This window comes from Lissotriton helveticus, chromosome 11 (genome assembly GCF_964261635.1).
Source record: "Lissotriton helveticus chromosome 11, aLisHel1.1, whole genome shotgun sequence".
NCBI lineage: Eukaryota > Metazoa > Chordata > Amphibia > Caudata > Salamandridae > Lissotriton > Lissotriton helveticus.
Window position 1 is genome coordinate 293158337 of NC_136072.1, and position 18232 is coordinate 293176568.

The following is an 18232-nucleotide window of genomic DNA, read 5'->3' on the forward strand; positions in this document are numbered from 1 at the left end:
CATGGTGTCCGAGTGCCTCGTCTTTGCCATGTCCTCAGCATATGCCCTGAATTCCTGAGCTGCTAATGTCAGGGTCTGTGCTGTGGTCTCGTTGGGGTCCATGGCGTGAGCCCTTTCCGCCTGCAACGCTGCCGCTTCTAAGGATTCAATGGTTTGCTTTTGTTCCCGCTTGTGTCGGGTGATAGTCGAGATGGCTTGCCCCCGGGTGAACGATTTGTATGCCTCCCAAAGCGTGCATGGTGAATCTACTGTCGCCGTATTTTCGGCAAAGTAGTGATCAGTGGTTGTTACTAGGGCCTTAGCAATTTTACGGTTCTGGAGGTATCCGGGATATAGGGGGTAGATTCGCTGTCTTTTTGGGAGCTGCATAGTGTAGGTAAGTTGTATCGGGGTGTGGTCCGCGATTCCCCTTGCTAAGTGCTCAATCACTGTGACCTTCTCCGGGGCTATCACTAATGTCAGCATCTAGTCTATACGGGAGAGACTATTATGTGCTCCAGAACAGAATGTGAATTGCTGTTCTGTGGGGTGTTTGAGTCTCCACATGTTCGTTAATCCCATGGCGACAAAGAAGTCCCTAAGGGCCTGATTGGATCTATTGTCCTCTCTGGGTGGGTTACGGTCGATGGCTGCGTCACATACTGCATTGAGATCCCCCCTAAGATCAGTTCGCCCTCGGGTAAGTCTAGTAATAGTTTCCCATGATCGTGAAGAGCTGTCTGGTGAAGTGTCGGGGGATATACACTGAGATCAGATTGTAGATGCGCCCCTCCCATTGACAAGTAAGTGCGGCGAATCGCCCATTTTCATCCGTCCATGTTTTCGTGACCACCAGCGGAGAGCTTTTATGAATTAGTATACCAACCCCCTGGGATCCTGAGGAGAATTCTGCCTGCGCTGCCATTTTGAACCCACACCTGTTTAGTGCTTTACTTGCCATCCACGTCAAATATTTTTCCTGAAGTAATACCACCGCGGGACTTTCTTTTTAGATATTGCAGGACTAGACCGCTTTTAATTTTGTGGCCCAACCCGTTCACATTCCATGATATGACAGTCAGGGGAGGGGTGACCATTCGCGGTGTCTGGGAGCTATGTCCCGATACTTCGCTGCTTGGCATTGCGTTCGTGAGGTGGAGTGTGTCTTACGGTCGCTTTGTTCATCACCTGCAGCGTGAGGACACTCCGTCTGTATGGAGGCCCGCCATTATCATTAAACCACATCTGTATTCGCGCACCGAGTGCCCGGGTCCATTTGAGTGTCGATCTGAGGAGAGACTGTGTAACTTTAACCTGTAAACAAAAACGCACAAACTTTGCATTACATAAAACCCCAACCCCCCACCCTGCCTCCCTGCCCGGCGATCCAGAACCGTCCACCTCCCCAACTAAGCAGAGCGCTTCTATTCCCCCGTACCCTGCTTAACTTGTGAGGGTGAGACCTTGGTGACCCTTACGAAGCCCCCCTCTAGGAATTAGTCCCGTCATTGTACTTAGGTCCGATAGTTCCTATCTGCTGCAGTCTTCGTTGTCTGTCCGGCAGTGTCTGCTGCATGCTCCGGTAGCCTTCAATTTCAACATCACCCCCGCCACCCCCAGCAAAGCTCGCCTACGGGTCGTGTTCAATGTACATGACTGTTCCTCCGGGACTTCGGTTAAAACTTCAGTCCGTGGTCTGTGTTGAAATCGCCTGTTCTACCCATCCTTCAGTGTCCATCAACTCTGTGATGCCTTCCTTCATCCGGATCACTGCGCGCCGTACCTCGATTCCTGGGTCCACGTGCCGGCCTCCAGCCCTCCAGCCAGTCCCTCGCCTCCCCTGGGGACTCAAAGAACCAAGTCTTTCCTTCGGATTCCACGCGTAGTCGTGCTGGAAAAATCATTGAGTACTTCATTTCTCTGGTGCGAAACTCCTTCTTCACCTCTGTGAAGCTCCTCCGCTGTTGCGCCACGGCCGCTGTGTAATCAGGGTAAAAGGTGACTTCTGAATTCTCGATCTTGATCGACGGGGCAATCCGTGCGGCTTGTAATATAGCGTCACGGTCACGAAAGTTAAAAATGCATGCCAAAATCGGGCGTGGCGGATTCCCTGGGCGCGGTTTACCTCCTGGCACGCGGTGGGCCCGTTCCACTAAAAAGTAATTAGATAGACCTCGAGGTTTAAGCTGGTTTTGAATTATGTCCTCCACGAAGAGGTCAAGGGCCGTACCCCCGGTTGTCTCCGGCACGCCAACCAGGCGTACACTATTGCGTCAGGATCTACCTTCTTGCTCGTCCAGCTTAGCCTTCAGCATGGTGTTGTCCTGCTCCAGTGTGCGCACTCTGACCTGTAAGTCCGCCGTGTCTGCCGATAGCCCAGTCACTGTTTTCTCCACTTCTCCCAATCGGTCCGATACTTTGGCGAGGTCAGCTTGCATGAAAGAAATGTCTGTGGAGATTGTGCCCATGGAGGATTGCATCGTCTGTAATGTCGCCATTACATCTTTGAGGGTGATCTCACCGGTGGCCCCAGGGCTGTGGGGCGCTTGGGTGGATGGCTGCGGCGCGTTCACTTTTGCCGAGTCCGCGCTGTCTTTGTTGTAGGCATATTTCTCGAGTCGGGGAGCCTGCTGCGCCCGTGACCCCCTGCCGCTCATTGTTGCTTGCCGTGGCGCACCTGAATTTGGTCTACCTGGGGCTGAGGAGTAGTAGTATGCCACTCAGTATCTTCGTCGCCCTCACCACATCGGCGCCGTCCTGGGACCAGAGCCGGGTATTTTCGCCCGGCACCCCCTTATCTGGCCTTCGCCTTTCACGACGCCTCTCTGTTGGGGCCCCTGGATGTCTATGCGTGTCCCTGTTCATTTGCGCCACAAACGTTAGGAGGCACGCCTGAACAGCGTGTATGTGATTACATGTAGGCCTGTGCAGGAGCTCCTCCCGGGTTTTCCACTGGCGCCGAGTACCTCTTAGGATTGTGAGGCCTTGCAGCCTGGTGAACCTCTCTGCTTATGTGGCCGGTGTGTCTTTGCTCCACTCAGGGGGGATGCCGTTTGTAGCGGGGCAATGTATGGGTCTCCGCTTACCTCCTCAACTGCTCCAGGGCCCTGGGTGTGCCTCAGGCCGCCCGCTCCGCTCCCGCCTTAATTCCGGGCCTGCTCGTGTCCGTTTCTGCTGCAGGAGTGCTCCCCCCACCAGGACTGATGTCATCTAGGGTCCCGGTGCGCGGCGCTGGCCACCGGAGTTTGGTGCCCTTCCCGCCGCACTGGCCTCCAGGTCTCCATCCTAATTTAGTCCCCGGCTCCGGCGGTTAGAGTAGGCCTCGATTTTCACAGTGGTGGAACTTGGCCGGGGCAGGGTGCTCCGTGATGCAGGTAGGCTCTTCTTGCAGCGCGGAAGCTCCGGTTTCTAATCTTCTGCAGTGTCGCTGTTTTCGGGCAGGATAATTATGCAGAGTTTGTGGGGAAGCTCTCCGGGTCACAGAGCTCTCCTAGGCTGCGGCCATCTTGGTTGGACGCTAGCCACGCCCACCGGATCATTGTGTTTTTAATGTGGTAATGTCAACTCTTTGTGTCATGGCTTTTTGAGTCACCGCAAAGAACAACTGGCCTAACTGTCACCCCTGAGGCATGATGGGAAGCTGGGGCTCATGACTGCCTTAAAGGTACGGTGCCAGTTTATCCCTATGTTGCTATGAGTTAGCTTTTCAGTCTTTTTAGACTATGTTTCTGCAATGCAGCCTGGGAGCTGTATATGCTTTCAGTCCTATGTGAGAGCTTCTTCTGACTGCTAAGCATTAAAACAGATTCAAAACATGTTTTGCTGATGTTTATCAATGTTTCTAATGTATGCTTTTATGATATAATGGGCAGTCCTTACAGCATTATTCAGCTCTCGTGTATATAAGGCTGCATGGGTGGGAATATTCTAGTGCTTATGACTTCGATGAAGATACCCCTGGAAGAGAACTAGGATTACAGGTAAGTAACTAATCCATTCTTCCCACACTGTTTAAGTGTAAATGCCCACTAGGGTGCACGCTTGCTGCTCATCCCAAAATCTTAGTTTCCAAAAGGTCTGTGTACGTCAATACCGGGTGCACCTTTTAAAATGTGCGCCAGGCTCAAACCATAACAATACGCCCTATTCCTAAGTATGCTCTGCCCCCAGGGCAGCCGTGAAATTGCGCTGCCTCGAGAGTAGCCGCAAACTCGCACTGCCCCCAGGGCAGCGTTTTCATGTGAAAATATGGAGGGGCTGCTGGCAGCCGCTCTGTTTTTTCAAAGTGCAGGCGGCAACCTGCCTGCACTTTTAAAGAGGATTAGAGTTCCTCCGGCAAGGGGATGTCTGGGGGTCCATAGGACCCCCTATCTTCCCTCCAGAGGGCTGTCTCAAGGGGCGCATTCACAGTGCACCACTCACAGTGAGTGTGCCCCCTTAGAGCTTCTTTGTCCCTGCGCCTGCATCTGTAATATGGCGCGGATAAAGTGGCAAATTAATTCCTTCATTTGCTTAGGGCAGACCCCTATGCAAATGAAGGAACGCCCCCCTGAAGGTCGCATCGGTGTCACTGAAGGGGTCGGTCAAGCGTCTGCGCCCCCTTCAGAAATACCAAAGTGTCCCTGGGGTGCGCAAAGCTAGCGCAAACGCCTGTTTCTCCCCCAGGGCTCTTATTGTACTAGCCTCTGTACTAGCATGCTATTCCTACTTCCATTTATATACCTCAGCTACTTCACAAAGCTAGGTATGTGCTTAATTAATGTTTGTAGTAACATTCAAAAAAAAAAAATGTCCTTCCTCTTTGAAAGGGTAGAGAAATAATGACCTAATCTAATTTAGTCAGATGCCAGGAAACTCTCAGTCTTTGTGCTAGTTACATGAAATAGTCTGTGTTCTGGTTTAATGCACTCTGCACTCCTCCATATAACATAACATAACACGTGTATTTGTAAAGCATACGTTCACCACTACGGGTATCTTGGCGCTGAATAACAGATGTTTGTTGTTACCCGACTCAATGGTACTCATTTTATCGACCTCAGAATGATGAAAGGCTGAGTGGACCCACCGGGATATGAACCTGTAACCATGAGGTCGAACACAGGCCCCTGCAGTAGACGCATCAGTCCACTGAGCCATCAGACCCAGCTATAAATTCTAATTTGAAGATACATCCTGACAGACTGGCTACATTGTTACCCGACTTGTCCAATTACCAGCATTTCTGTAACACAATTGACCTTACGATATACTTGTGCTTTTACAGTGGTTATTGTTTGTCAGTTGCTGTGCTACTAGAACGTCTGCTCTCTTTGGAACCCTGCACAATTTAACTTCTCTTCAGGCAAAAGTGTTTGCCGAAAATAGCGTGCTGACTTTTTATAGTATTGAGAAGCCTAGAGAACTTTATTTTTTTAGTTAAATTATTTGAAGGTACTAAAGGATGTAGGTTGAATCGGTCACAGTGGAAAGATTGGCAAGATAAATCAAAGGATACGATGTTTAATCCAGAAACCAGGAGATATAGATTTCCCAATTTAATAAATACAGACCACAGGTTGCACACAATTGCCAGCAAGGTATACATAAGAATTCTCTTTACTACATACGCCTGTTTAAATGCCTGCATTGCTAACCATTGTAAAATCAATGACATTCTCCAATACCTTTTCTGTCAGGATTCTCCACTAGGACGGTGTTGTTGCCTAAGCCCCTTTTCCCTAATCAATTATATTTTAATAAGATACCACCCACCATGTTCTCATGCAGTTTCCTGTGTATAGGTCATCCTCTGTGACATGATCCTAGACCCTGTGACCTCATCCTGCCTTCCACAGGTGAGACTCTCATATTCTCCACATTTCTCTGTTCTCAGTTTGCCAGGATGATGACGGCCAACCTTGGGTGCCTACTGTTGTGAAGAAAGCCTGGCTGCAGATCACAAATGACCCAACGCTGAACCACGAGTACCTTCCTGCGTTGGGCAATCCGGAGTTCTGCAGAGCAGCCTTGGAACTGGCAATTGGAAAGGATAGCACTGCTGTTCTGGAAAACCGGGTATAATGTTATTGTAGTCTTATAATAAACAGTCATACCTGTGCTTGCGCTCCGGATCTGTTACAATGGCTGGAGGGGGATATTGATTGCTCAGAATTCTTTTTGCAAACTACTCATAACATTAGGTTAGTTTTGTATAAGTATAAGGTTCGATGTGTAAAATGAAGCGAATAAAAGAAGTTATGGGTAAGCAGAAGTAAAAGGCAGAGGTCAAGAGAAACAGATACGTTGCTGTTTATTTCAATTGTTGGTGCCGAAAGTGGGCAAGTACCTATACCCCTTCATCAAAAAAGATCACATCAGTTTGCCTTATCATGAGGACATTTCATGCTCCTAAGTCAAGTCTGTGCAAAAGTGACCAGAGAAATGTGTAGATCTTGGTGCAGAGAAAAGGATAAATAATGAAGTTACAGTTTATGCTTGGAGACTGGATACTACATGTTTTAGTTCAGGCTGTTACAGCAACTGTTAACAGCTACTGCAAAACATATCTTAGTATTACCCTGAAAGGCCTGCCTTTGCACCTGAATTCTAGGATTATTGGGACTAGGATGTGCCTATTGCGTCCACTGTGCACCTATTGTCTTTAGTCACTTGAACGATAGTGGCTGGTTTTTTACTCCTCAATGTTTGATATAGACTTCTAGCATCATATTCCATACCTTAGAATATCCCCAGGTGTCACACTGGATCTGGACATTTTTCATGAGCAGTACCCCTGTGACCCGGTAGGTGGCATTGTTCAGCTCCACATGGAGTCAACTGTGCTGGAAGTGACGTGTGCAGTGCCTATATAGGCACCACCCCCATACTGTTGTAAGTTCTTTTCTTTCCATGCCAGTCAGCGCAGAACTGGGAAGAGTGACCCCCCCAGTCAATTTTGACTGACCCTTTTTCGATTTTTTTTGTCAACAATTTTTCAAGACTTGTCTCTTGGTGTGCCGAGGATGTCAGCTAGTAAAGGTGGTTTCAAGTTGTGTGGTGCCTGTCACCTATAGATATCATTGATAGACCCGCATTTAGTGGGCCTTTAGTGTTTGGAGTGCGACCAGGACCCCCAACACCTGAGTTGATTGCTGCACGATGCACCCCAAGGCCTTGAGGTAGGAGTCCCTCAAGCTCCTCGCTGCTCGACATGAGACGCTTACAATCTCCGTAGAGAGGAATGTCCCAGGAATAGTCTCGGAGCCACTCTAAGTTGCATTTGAGGTTGTTGGGGAAGTTCCACAGATGCAAGAAGTCAAAGAGATCTTTGACTTCGCCACATCTGTCGCAGTCATCCGGTGGGACGAGGGAGCATCGCCACTCAAGGCCTAGCTCTGTGGTGGAGCTAATGTCTGGGCTGTCTCTGCTTCTACCAGAGTTTCCAGGAGCAGAGCGACCCCTGCCTGTTTCGTGCATTTTATAAGGCCATGCACCTCATATTTGGGGGGGCCTGTCCCCGCTGGAGTACCTTTGGGCCCCACAGGCTAGTCATCCTCCGGCGGGTTCCTCCCAGCACCAGTTGAGCCCCCTCAGATCTGTGGATGGATCTGAAGCAATGCGACTCAAGCCACACTGACCTTCCCCTGTGCTGCTCTAGTGCTGACACCCACGGCTTCGCTGGAGCCCCACGTCGGCGCCATCCCCATTGTCATCCCAGACTCCAACGCAGAGCCCTACAGGCGTCATCCAACGCCGACACGGGGCAGACTCCCCATGACAGAGCCAGTGCCTTATTCCTACAATAGGCCTGTACTGGGAAATGAATGGAAGGCGGTGGTCCCTTGTGGATACAATTTAGAAGAGCCTTAGGGCAACGTGTATGAGGATCTGGTAAATCCCAGTGGTCTAGACACCTCTCCCCATACACTGGTCTGGTCTCTCACCTAACCGTAGCTATGGAGGAGGGTGCTTTTTTCGCAGCAGTGGTGCAGAGAGCAGCTGAGGTCCTAGTCCTTAGGCTACCCTTGGTAGCAGTCAGGATGAACGTCTTGATGGAGGTGCATTTCAGCCAAGGATTACAGATTTTTAAGCATTACTCCCATTCAATGAAGTCGTACAGAAGTCCTGCTGGGGGTCTAGTTCAAGGCCTGCACAGGGGCTCCTGTACAGAGGATAATTGCCAGCTGCAATTGCCCCACCCCAGGGGACTCCTGTTTCCTCATCCAGAACCCACCCTGGATATCTTGGGGGTCTAGGTTTCCACCATTAAAATGAACCATGATCATTCTTTACCACTCCACCGTACAGGGAATCAAAAAGACTGAATACCTTCAGGAAGAAGATGCTCTCTTCCGTGAGCCTGGCACTGTTGTCAGTGAACACAGTATGCCTCTTGGGCCGATACGCCCACACCATCTCGGACTCGTTTTCACAAGTGTTGCCCTAGTCTCAAAGGAGGCCTGAGCCATACTCTCTCAAGCAGTTGCTGATGGGAAGGACACAGCCAATGTGACCATCCGATGTGTACTGGATACGACTGACTCGCTGAACCGAGCAATTTCATAGACAGTGGCCCTTAGACGCCACGCCTGGCTGAGAACCACTGGTTTTTCAGGGGATATTGTAGTCTCATTCGGTTGTTCAAGCAGAAGACTAACTCTGTGCTTGAACGCTTTAAGGATAGCAGAACAACAGTTGGGTCCTTAGGCCTTTCCGTGGCCCCGTGCCAACCCCCAGTTTGACTTCCTCCCCTTTCATGTCCACAGGAGGGGCTTCCAACTGCCTCGTTACATGCCCAGCTACCTCGGCTAGCAATCCTCAATCTTTTCATGGCAGCGTACATAGTTTCCGCAGACCACGTGGGGCAGGTAGCCAGAGGTTGAGCCAGTCCACTATCCCCCTGCCACCGCAACTCCAAACCACTTTAGTATGCCCATCGACCATCAGGGGCATCCAGTGGGGGATAGAATACGCCATTTCCTGCACCACTGGAGGTCCATAACATCCGATCCTAGGGTTTTGAAGCGCCTCCAAAGGGATCCCTCCCTTCCCTATGTGACCACCCAACCCCCATGTCATCTACTTATGACAAGCTGACGGAGGGCGACATCTCCTTGCTTTGTCAGGAGGTGTTTACTCTCTTGGTCAAGGGAGCCATACAGAAGGTGCCGGCGTCAGAAGTACATGTATTAGTAGTTTGTGGTTGCTATTTCTGCTCTTTCTGGTGCCCAAAAAGGATGAAGGACTTTGCGCTATTTTAGACCTTCTTCATCTAAATCTCTTCCTCAAAAAGGAGAAATTTAAAAAAAAAAGCATATTTTTACATGCCCGCCCTGCCTGCCCACAGGTGCTACCTGCGGTTCACTGTAGATTAAGAGCACTTTCTGCTTGCTGTTCTCTCTTTCTGCCTTAGCAGCGCCACTAGTGTGTTCACTAAGGTGATGGCGGTGGTTGCAGCTCTTCGGCAGAGGTCAGAGATTAGTCTTTCCCTACCTCAACCATTGGCTGTTAAAGGCAAGCTCGCCTGGCCTGTCGTCACCCACCTCCAGACTATGGTGAAAGTTCTGCACTCACTGAGGTTCACTATTAATATGCCAAAGTTACACCCGACTCCCTCTCTGATGCTCCCTTTTCTCTGAGCTATTCTGGAAACAATGCAGTTTCGGGTCTATAATCCTGAGCAGTGAGTCCAAGATATTCAGCCCATGATACTGATGTTTCAGCCTCTATCCTGGATTTTGGTGAGACTGACTTTGAGGCCTCATGGCCTCCTGCATCCTTCTTGTAACACATACCTTCTGGCATATGAGGGCTGTGCAGTGGGACCTGAAGTTCCAGTGGGCACATGGCATAGTCCAGTTCTCAGAAGGAACTGTAAAAGACCTGCAGTGGTGGCTAACAAACCACAAACCCCTTTCCCTTCCCCACCCAGAGCTGACTCTGGTGACTGATGCATCACTTCTGGGCTTGGGTGGCCATCTGGGAGATTGGGAGCTCAGCGGACTGTGGTATCATGCGATATTTCGACTCCACATCAACCTTTTGGAGCTCTGAGCGATCCCTCTAGTATTGAAGGCCTTTCTTCCTTCAAAAAAGGAATGCTGGTTCAGGTATTCATGGACAACGCCACCGCCATGTGATATTGCATCAAACACGGTAGGATGGAGAGGTGGACCCTTTGTCAAGAGGCTCTGCCCGCTGGACATGGCGGGAACATGGTGGCATATCCCTGGTGGTTCAACATGTGGAGGACACTGAATGCAGGGCGGGCAAATTCAGCTGTCCATGCCTAGCGGTTTACGAATGGTGTGGAGGTGGTACAGTGTCTCTTCCAAGAATCAGGAGGGCCTTTGATGAATCTGTTTGCCTCAGTCAAGAATGTGCAATGCCAGCAGTTTTGAACGCTGGAGTTTCCAATGCTGCTCTCGCTTGGAGACACTTTTCTTCTTGAGTGGAGTTCAGGCCTCCCGTACGCCTGTCTACCAATTCCAACCTGCCCAGAGTTCTCAAGAAGATCAGGAAGGACCGGGTCCAAGTAATTCTGGTGGCTGCAGATTGGGCACAGAGAGTCCGGTATCCCGAGCTGTTGAGCATGAGCCCTCCGATCACACTGCCTCTTCGGGTGGATCTTCTATCACAGCAACAGGGCAGGGTGTTACACCTGAATCTGCCAATGCTTCGCCTTCATGCATGGAGATTGAGCTGTGACAGTTGATAGCTTTCCACTTTCCCCCAGAAGCCTGCTTCATTAACTTGACAGCAGGTGTCACTCCAAGAAGACGGTATACGCCTTCGTTTGGAGCAATAAACATCTATTATTTAGCGCCAAGATGCCCTTCTGGGTGAACATGCTCTTTACAAAAACACATGTTATTTCATGTTAAGTTTGTGACATGATGTACAGATAAACAAGTTGTCCCCCTATCTGCACCCCTTTCCAGTTTTTTTAGTTTATTCGTACTCCAGCCCAGCAGTGCTCTGCTTTGGGCATCTTTCTGCATTCCTGCAGACCAGCCGTTCTTGTTCAATTCCCCTATTGTACATAGGTGCTTGAGAGGTCTTCAATACTTGCTCGCACTTTCACCCTTCATTGTACTTCAGTGGGACCTCAATTTAGTCCTTAATTTTCTGATGTGCACTCCTTTCGAGCCATTACACAACCGCCCTATCAGGATCCTGACTATAAAAACAGTCTTTTTAGTGGTAGTAGCATCTGTCCTGAGAATCAGTGAGCTACAGGCTTTGGCATCTCAGCTTACGTACCTTAACATCTACCTAGACAAGCTGGTTCTTCGGACTAGAGCATCTTTCCTACAGAAGGTGTTCACTCCTTTTCATGTAGTCCAGTCCATCACCCCGTCTACCTTTTATGCTCCGCCTCACCCCTCTAAAGAAGCGGAGAGAGTCCATTGCTTGGACCCAAAAAGAGCTTTGTCATTCTACCTTGACTGCACAAAAGAATTCCGGGTGGACAATTAACTCTTTGTGTGCTACGGCATAGAAATGGACCTTCACACGATGGATAATGCTCTGCACCACAATCTGCCACTCATTGGCCAAAAAGTAGCCTTCTGAAGGTTTGCGAGCCCATTCTACCAGAGCCAAAGCTACGACCACTGCGATAGCTCGTGGAGTACTCGTCCTGGATATGACGGGCAACGTGGGCTTCCCTACGCACTTTTATGAAGCACTACTGCCATGACAATTCGGTTAGTCAAGACAAGCATTTTCCTCATTCGGTCCTACATGACTTTCTAGTATAATCTGTGTCGTAGCCAAACACACCAGGGAGTTATCTATTCTAAGGTAAGGAATATACAGCTAGAAGTTTCTATCAAATGAACAAGATACTTACCTTTGGTAATGCCTTATCTGGTAAAGACTCTCCCTAGCTGCAGATTCCTTACCGACCCACCCATCCCGGTGGAACGGGATTCAAAGAGAAGGGCTGTGCTGGGGTGGAGCCTACGTAGGCACACCTCACACCACTTCCGGTGTGGGCGATGCCACATGGAGTCTGACAAAGCCACCTACTCTCTTGTTGGGGTAGTACTCATACAAAACACCTCCATCCATCCTGACGCCTGGGAATTATTCTAAGATCACAAATCTGCAGCAAGATAGTAAGTACCTTGTTTGACAAGGAGTTTGTTTATGGTTCAAACATATCACATATGTAAAGTTGTCACATTATTGTTTTTCCTGTCATGATTGCATTCTTGGTACTGATTTCAAAATCTGTATAAACATATTGTATATCCCTGTAATAAATGTAGAGAATTCTTAAAGGTACCTCAATTGTTCATCCCAAGACACAGATTTTAGGCTAACATTGAGTTCTCGCTATATATTTTGCCCCTTATCAATTTTTTAGCATTTATGAGGAAAATCTGATTTTTACTGCATAAAGTCATGATGAAATTCAGAATGACTAAAAGCAAAAATGACGAAGAGCAAAAATGACAAAGAAATTGAGCAGAAATCATAACTAACTGCAATATTCTGCCAACACCCATTACCGTCACACTTTACAGCCAGCATATCAAATTAATCTTTACTATACCGAGGTGAAGGGAGAACACACTACAGGCTTATCAGCATCCCCATTGCATTCTTGTAATTGCAGATCGTAATAGTTTCATTAACTGACAACAGTGTAGCCAGTAAAAGTACTCCGACTATCTCCTAAACTATATTTTCCTCACATTGATAACAGTGCTTGAGCAGTAATAACAAACTCTAGTGGGTAGTGCATGTGTCACTAACTAGACAAGTGTACAAGCCAAATGTACGATAAAGCTCAAGCTCCAAATCTAGCTTGAATAAAAAGATATTTATTGATAATTGAGGAGCTGAAGCAATCATTTTGGAATCCGAGAACCAGTAGGTTTTAATGACCAGAAGATGACCCAAACTAAACTGTAGGCACAGTAAGGGAAAGAATCAATACATAATTAAACAAAAATCCAGGTCACCTCAAGATGTTGTCGTATTCACACTCAGATTGGTGGTTGTGCTGGTGCTGTGCTCTATGGAGAGAACAATGTAGACTGCTGATGCGAGGTGCAGATGTGGTTCAGAGTATAGTAATGGCTAGGAAGTTGAACTTCTATGGGCTAACCATACCTGTGTCTGTAATTCCCAATCACATGTCCTGTGAAAATGTTGCAAATCCTTGTTGAGTTTCTGGGTTGTCTTGAAGCTGAAAATCACCCAACCTGGCCAGAAAGTTTCAAACTTATTTCTAAGCTATCCTAAATGTTCAGGTTCTTCTTAAAGGAGCTGACCACACGATGAGTAGTAGCATGGACTTTCCTAAATGGCAGTTAAGACAATGATAAAGAAGCCATACAACTACCTTAGGGTCAGTAGTCTTCAAAAGCCCCAAGGGAAACTTGCAGGTTATAGATACTTTTAGCAAATCATGCTTTCATGATTTTCTTCCTAAGAAGCCAACAGGAGGTTGTCTTGTTACAACTTGAAGTCTTTTCCAGAGTCTGAATTCCTATCTTCCAAAGGTGATTTTGTGGAACCGGCAAGGCTTTTTGAAGGTTGCAAGCCTATTCTGTAGTTAAAGTTGTGGAGTGGCCTAACAGCCAGAGCTACCGCCTTTGAATTTGAGAAACCGGATTAGGCAAACCGGGTCCGAGCCTCTGCGTCGGCTCAAAATAATGTGATTCAGGGCAAATTACTTATTCTCCTTGTACCTTTCAAAATGAATGTGTCCTTGTGTGATTTAACTGCTGCTCGTGTAATGCACAACAAAAGTCCTGTTTAGGTGGCGGGGATAATCTTGAGTCAGTGCTCCTTCCGCTTCTTAAGCAGTGGCGGCTGCCGCAAAACTCTAGTGGGCATGGGGAGGGGGATGGGACGGAGGATTACTGAAATAATTGTAACAAGAAAAAAAAAGTACTTATTCTGATGCTTCTGCCGCATAGGTGCTCCTCTTCTCTCCTGATGGTGTCCCAGCAGCCCCTGGGACACGAGCAGAGGCCCCCCACCCAATGCAGGTGGTGCTCTCAGTAGCATGAGAGCAGCTCCAGGATTGGTCTGAGCTGCTTGGTTTGACGCTCAGACAGCACCTGGGAGTATGTGCTATTTCTCCAACCCGGCTGTGCAAAACAGTGGGTTGGAGCAACATAAGTAAGCATGACGGTTTGGCTGGCTTAAGACGTATGGCCAAACCGTCATGCACACTTACACTGTGCACTACCCCTCTCCTGCTTGCTGTGATGACAGGCAAACTCCACCCTGACCAGACTTGGCTGACTCTAGTGGGAAACAGGAAAACATAAAATGATAATAAAACCAATTACTATTCCCGTTTCCCTCAGCAGGCTCTCAGCAGGAGGGGGCACTCCTCCCCCATAGAGGAGGAGCTGCCACTGTTCTCAAACCCTGTTTGCTTACAGCAGCCACGTGAAGAGCACAGAAATCTAACATCTTTGTGCAAACACTTCAAGGGTCTTTGTTGTGCACTTGTAGGTATATTGCAAGTAGCTTGAACAGAATTGGCTGGAGAAGAAAGAAGTGCATTCCTTAGACTCCGCCCACCCCTTGGCAGGCTGCTATTTTTGATGATTCTTGCGGGGGAGAGGCCAATTGGCCCGCTTGAAGTGTTTGTATTTTGTAATTCTGTGCAATAATTGCCTATTATACTGTCAGCAGAGGTGGCCATACTTTGACCTGCGAGCCGCGTCACACCAAAAACTGTGTATGTGACATTATTTATATTGTAGATAGCTTGTCTTTGTCCTACATACTTTAACTCTTACATTTGTGGCTAGGCCAATCCATGCGCAGTCAAATTATAGTGATGACACTTTTGTGATAGAAGATTGGACTGTTAAGGTGCAGACGGCCAGATCCATGTGCCAGTGGCTGAAATACAGATGCGTTACAGCTTTTAAACATAATGTGCATTTGTACGATATATAACACAGTCAAATCTCACAGCAAAAATATAGACTCCTTAGCCTGTATTATGTAAAGTAGCTGTGTCCTTCAGTCAGCCCTCAGTTTGGTGTGCCCAGGACTGTCAGGAACAGTGTGCAGTGTACTGTCACTAGTAGAGTTGCAAATTTATGCTCAGCAGATTGACACCACTGGTCTGTCTTTTGATGCAGGTGGGCTCAAAGAACTGTGATAAAAGGGACATGGACCTCCTGCCCACGCAGGTATGTGACTAATCCCACTTACACGGGAGGCCAGGAGAGTTCCTAAAACTCCTGTATCTCTACACAGCACCTTCGTGGAGAGAGTGCACTGACTGGGCGCAGCTTAATATATAGCACCCAATCATGCTGCATCCTGATGGCCTTTACGACACTCTGCCCCTATTTGTAATACTGTGCAAGGACAAAGGCTTTCCTTTATTTGAAGGGAGCCAAACCCCACATTTCTTGCATGAGAGGGAATGATACATTGGGTTAGCGAGGGTGCAGAACGTCTTATGATGTGATATATGTTAGACCTGGATCATCACAGTGATTGTGAACCTTTCTGTAATACCAAAATGGCAAAAATGGAAGCAGTCACCCATTGTGTCCCTTTAGTTACATACTGTAGTAGGGTCCAAGCCATCCAACAAAGGCAAAAACTGAAGGGGAAACATGCTAAGCAGTGGAGAGTTCTTTCATCTCCCTTCAATAAAATCTGTGTTCCCTTGTCTTTTTTTAGGTCGAGCATCAGCGTGCATGCGCTGTCTGCAAGACCTATTGTCATCAATAAAAGCACTCTATTCCCACCCCCTGCTTACAGTTGGCTCATTTCAGAGTAATTCTTTTTTGCAGGCTCCTCTTTTGTACTGGCAGTGGATACGTCACTTCCGTTCAGCCTTCCTTTCAGCTGAGGAGCACCGGTAAAGTACGGTGTTCGTGCTCGTACTTTCTTCGTTTTCTTCAGCTTCAGTCGTCGCTGCTTATTTCCTTTTACTTGGTCTAACCTAGGGAAGAGGTGTGGCGCCGCGGCCAGGGCGACTGACGCTGGAATCTGGGGACCACGGTTCGATCCCCGGCTCCGGCGGCAGGTTAGCCCAGCACCATGTGACTCTGGGCAATAGCTCGCTTAATCATCCCGACGGCCCCCAGCGCCTAGAGACCCTTACGGGTGATTGTGCGCTTTACAAATGTGGACTTTTTTAACTTAGATTCTGAAAATTCAAGGTTTGTTCTTTGCTTCCTGCTTCAATTACCTCTTTACAGCTGAAGCCACACAGGCGGCTGCTCCGAAAAGAAACATTTGCAATGCAATATGTCTAAATCTACTCGAAATGTGAGCTATTGGGCTGCAGATACAATTTTTTTTTCTCGTTTCACATTATGCCAGCAGTAGCATAATAAGAAAAGAAATTCCTTTCACAAAGAAAAGGGCGAAGTACCACAAGCTGTTTCAAGGTGTCCGTAGATTTTCTTTTCTAGGTGTCCCAGGGACACCTAGTAACAGCTGGTGGTTCTGCACCCTTTCCTCCTTGCAAATAATTTATTTGCTTATTATGCTTCTTCTGGCATAATTTGAAATGGAGAAATCTATTGACATTGATCCCTTTACAGCCGCAGCTCCTCTCGTTGGCAGAGGCCCTGCGTGGAAGGTTCCTCCAGCGCCAAAAAAACACAAATAGTAGCATATAGAGCTTCGAGGCAGGTCACGCTAGTAGCTCAGAGAAGCTTCAATGCAAACAAATCTTGCAAAAAAGTTTCTAAATAGCAATGCCACGTATGGGATGGTGAGCGCTATATACATACAACTCATGTATGAGCACAAACGTCTACAACATACGAAACTTTCAAGTATGTTTCTGATCAGACGTCTCTGGTATCCTTGTAAAGGAAACCTTCTTACCCTAATGAAAACAAGCAATATTGCAAGCACAGTGCTTCTCAGAACGTATTGTATTTATTGAAATTAATATACATTTGGAGTTGTAGCATAGCGACGCTGTATGTTGCCCTACGGTTACTTTAGGCCGCTATGCTAGGAACAAAATGTGGGAAGTTAGCGTTATAGGTTTTGTATGGTCTATTTGAACAATGACTTAGCTGAGAGCTTTCAAAAATGCTTCAATTACTCCTTTTCATTGCACGCTCAAAACGCACGTTAAAATGATAACACGCAGCTAACTCTAAAAACAACAAAAAAAGAAAATAAGCTGGAGGGCTAACACAGTTGTGTTCTCCAGAAGCCTGTGAAATAAGGCGTGCATTTGTGGGAAACGAGGCTTTCCAGCTACAGTTATCAATATGAAAACTATGCCCTGTGATAGATCGGTCAGGCTCCTAGTTGCATGGTCCAGTGAAACGCCGCAGATACATTTGCAATATTATGCAGTTCGTCTTTAGTGCCCAGTGTTGCAAACTTGTAAATGCGTGTTTATGTTGGCACAGCACTCCCATATCGAAGTTGCGACAGGGAGATAAAGCTACTTTGAAAAGATGAAACTGCAGTTCATGAAACGAGTTATGACAAATGTAATTCAAAAAACGTTTGTTTCATGAAGGAAAGGGCGCAGTAGCACAGGCTGTTACCAGGTGTCCCTGGAACACCTAGAAAATAAATTCCTTTCATGAAGGAAAGGGTGCAGTACCACAAGCTGTTACTAGGTGTCCCTAGAATTTCTTTTCTTGGTGTCCCAGGGACTCCTAATAACAGCCTGTGGTACTGCGCCCTTTTCTTTGTGAAAGTAATTTCTTTGCTTATTATGCTTCTGCTGGCATAATTTGAAACAGAGAAATCTATTGACATTGTTCCCTTTACTGCTGCAGCAACTCTCGTGGGCAGAGGCCCTGCTTGGAAGGTTCCTCCAGCACCACAAAAACGCAACTAGTGGATTCATGCAGCATATAGCACTTTGAGGCAGGTCACACTAATAGCTCAGAGAAGCTTCAATGTAAACGAATCTCGCAAAGAAAGACTGTACATAAAAATGCCTCGTCAGTGGTGGGGAGCGCTATATACATACAACTCATGTATGAGCACAAATGTGGTACAAAAGGGGGTGGTGATGGACGGAGCATCTGAACCAATCAAACACTCACACCCAGTCAAAAGATCTGGGTTTGATCCATCACCGTTCTTTAGCCCACTCTGCCACCCCAGTTCAGACATGGCTATATGCAAATCAGTCTGACCCTGTGCCTCATGGGAACAGTCCAGCCCAAACTGCCAAGCCATGCCTTCCCTGGACCGGAAACAAGCTTCCGAGGACCGGTTCCTGGCATTCCAGCCGTCTTCAGCCCGGCTTGCTTGAATCCAGTGGCAAAGTGAGCAAGGGACT

General features: G+C 47.7%; 1 protein-coding gene across 1 annotated transcript in view; it reads left to right on the forward strand.

Moving 5' to 3' along the window:
• GOT1L1 (glutamic-oxaloacetic transaminase 1 like 1) overlaps window positions 1–18232 on the forward strand; it is a 484104-nt gene that overhangs the window by 131564 nt on the left and 334308 nt on the right. The window contains exon 2 of the mRNA XM_078666696.1: window positions 5855–6036. Coding sequence (XP_078522822.1) covers window positions 5855–6036 — 182 coding nt within the window. The remainder of the gene's footprint in view (window positions 1–5854; window positions 6037–18232) is intronic.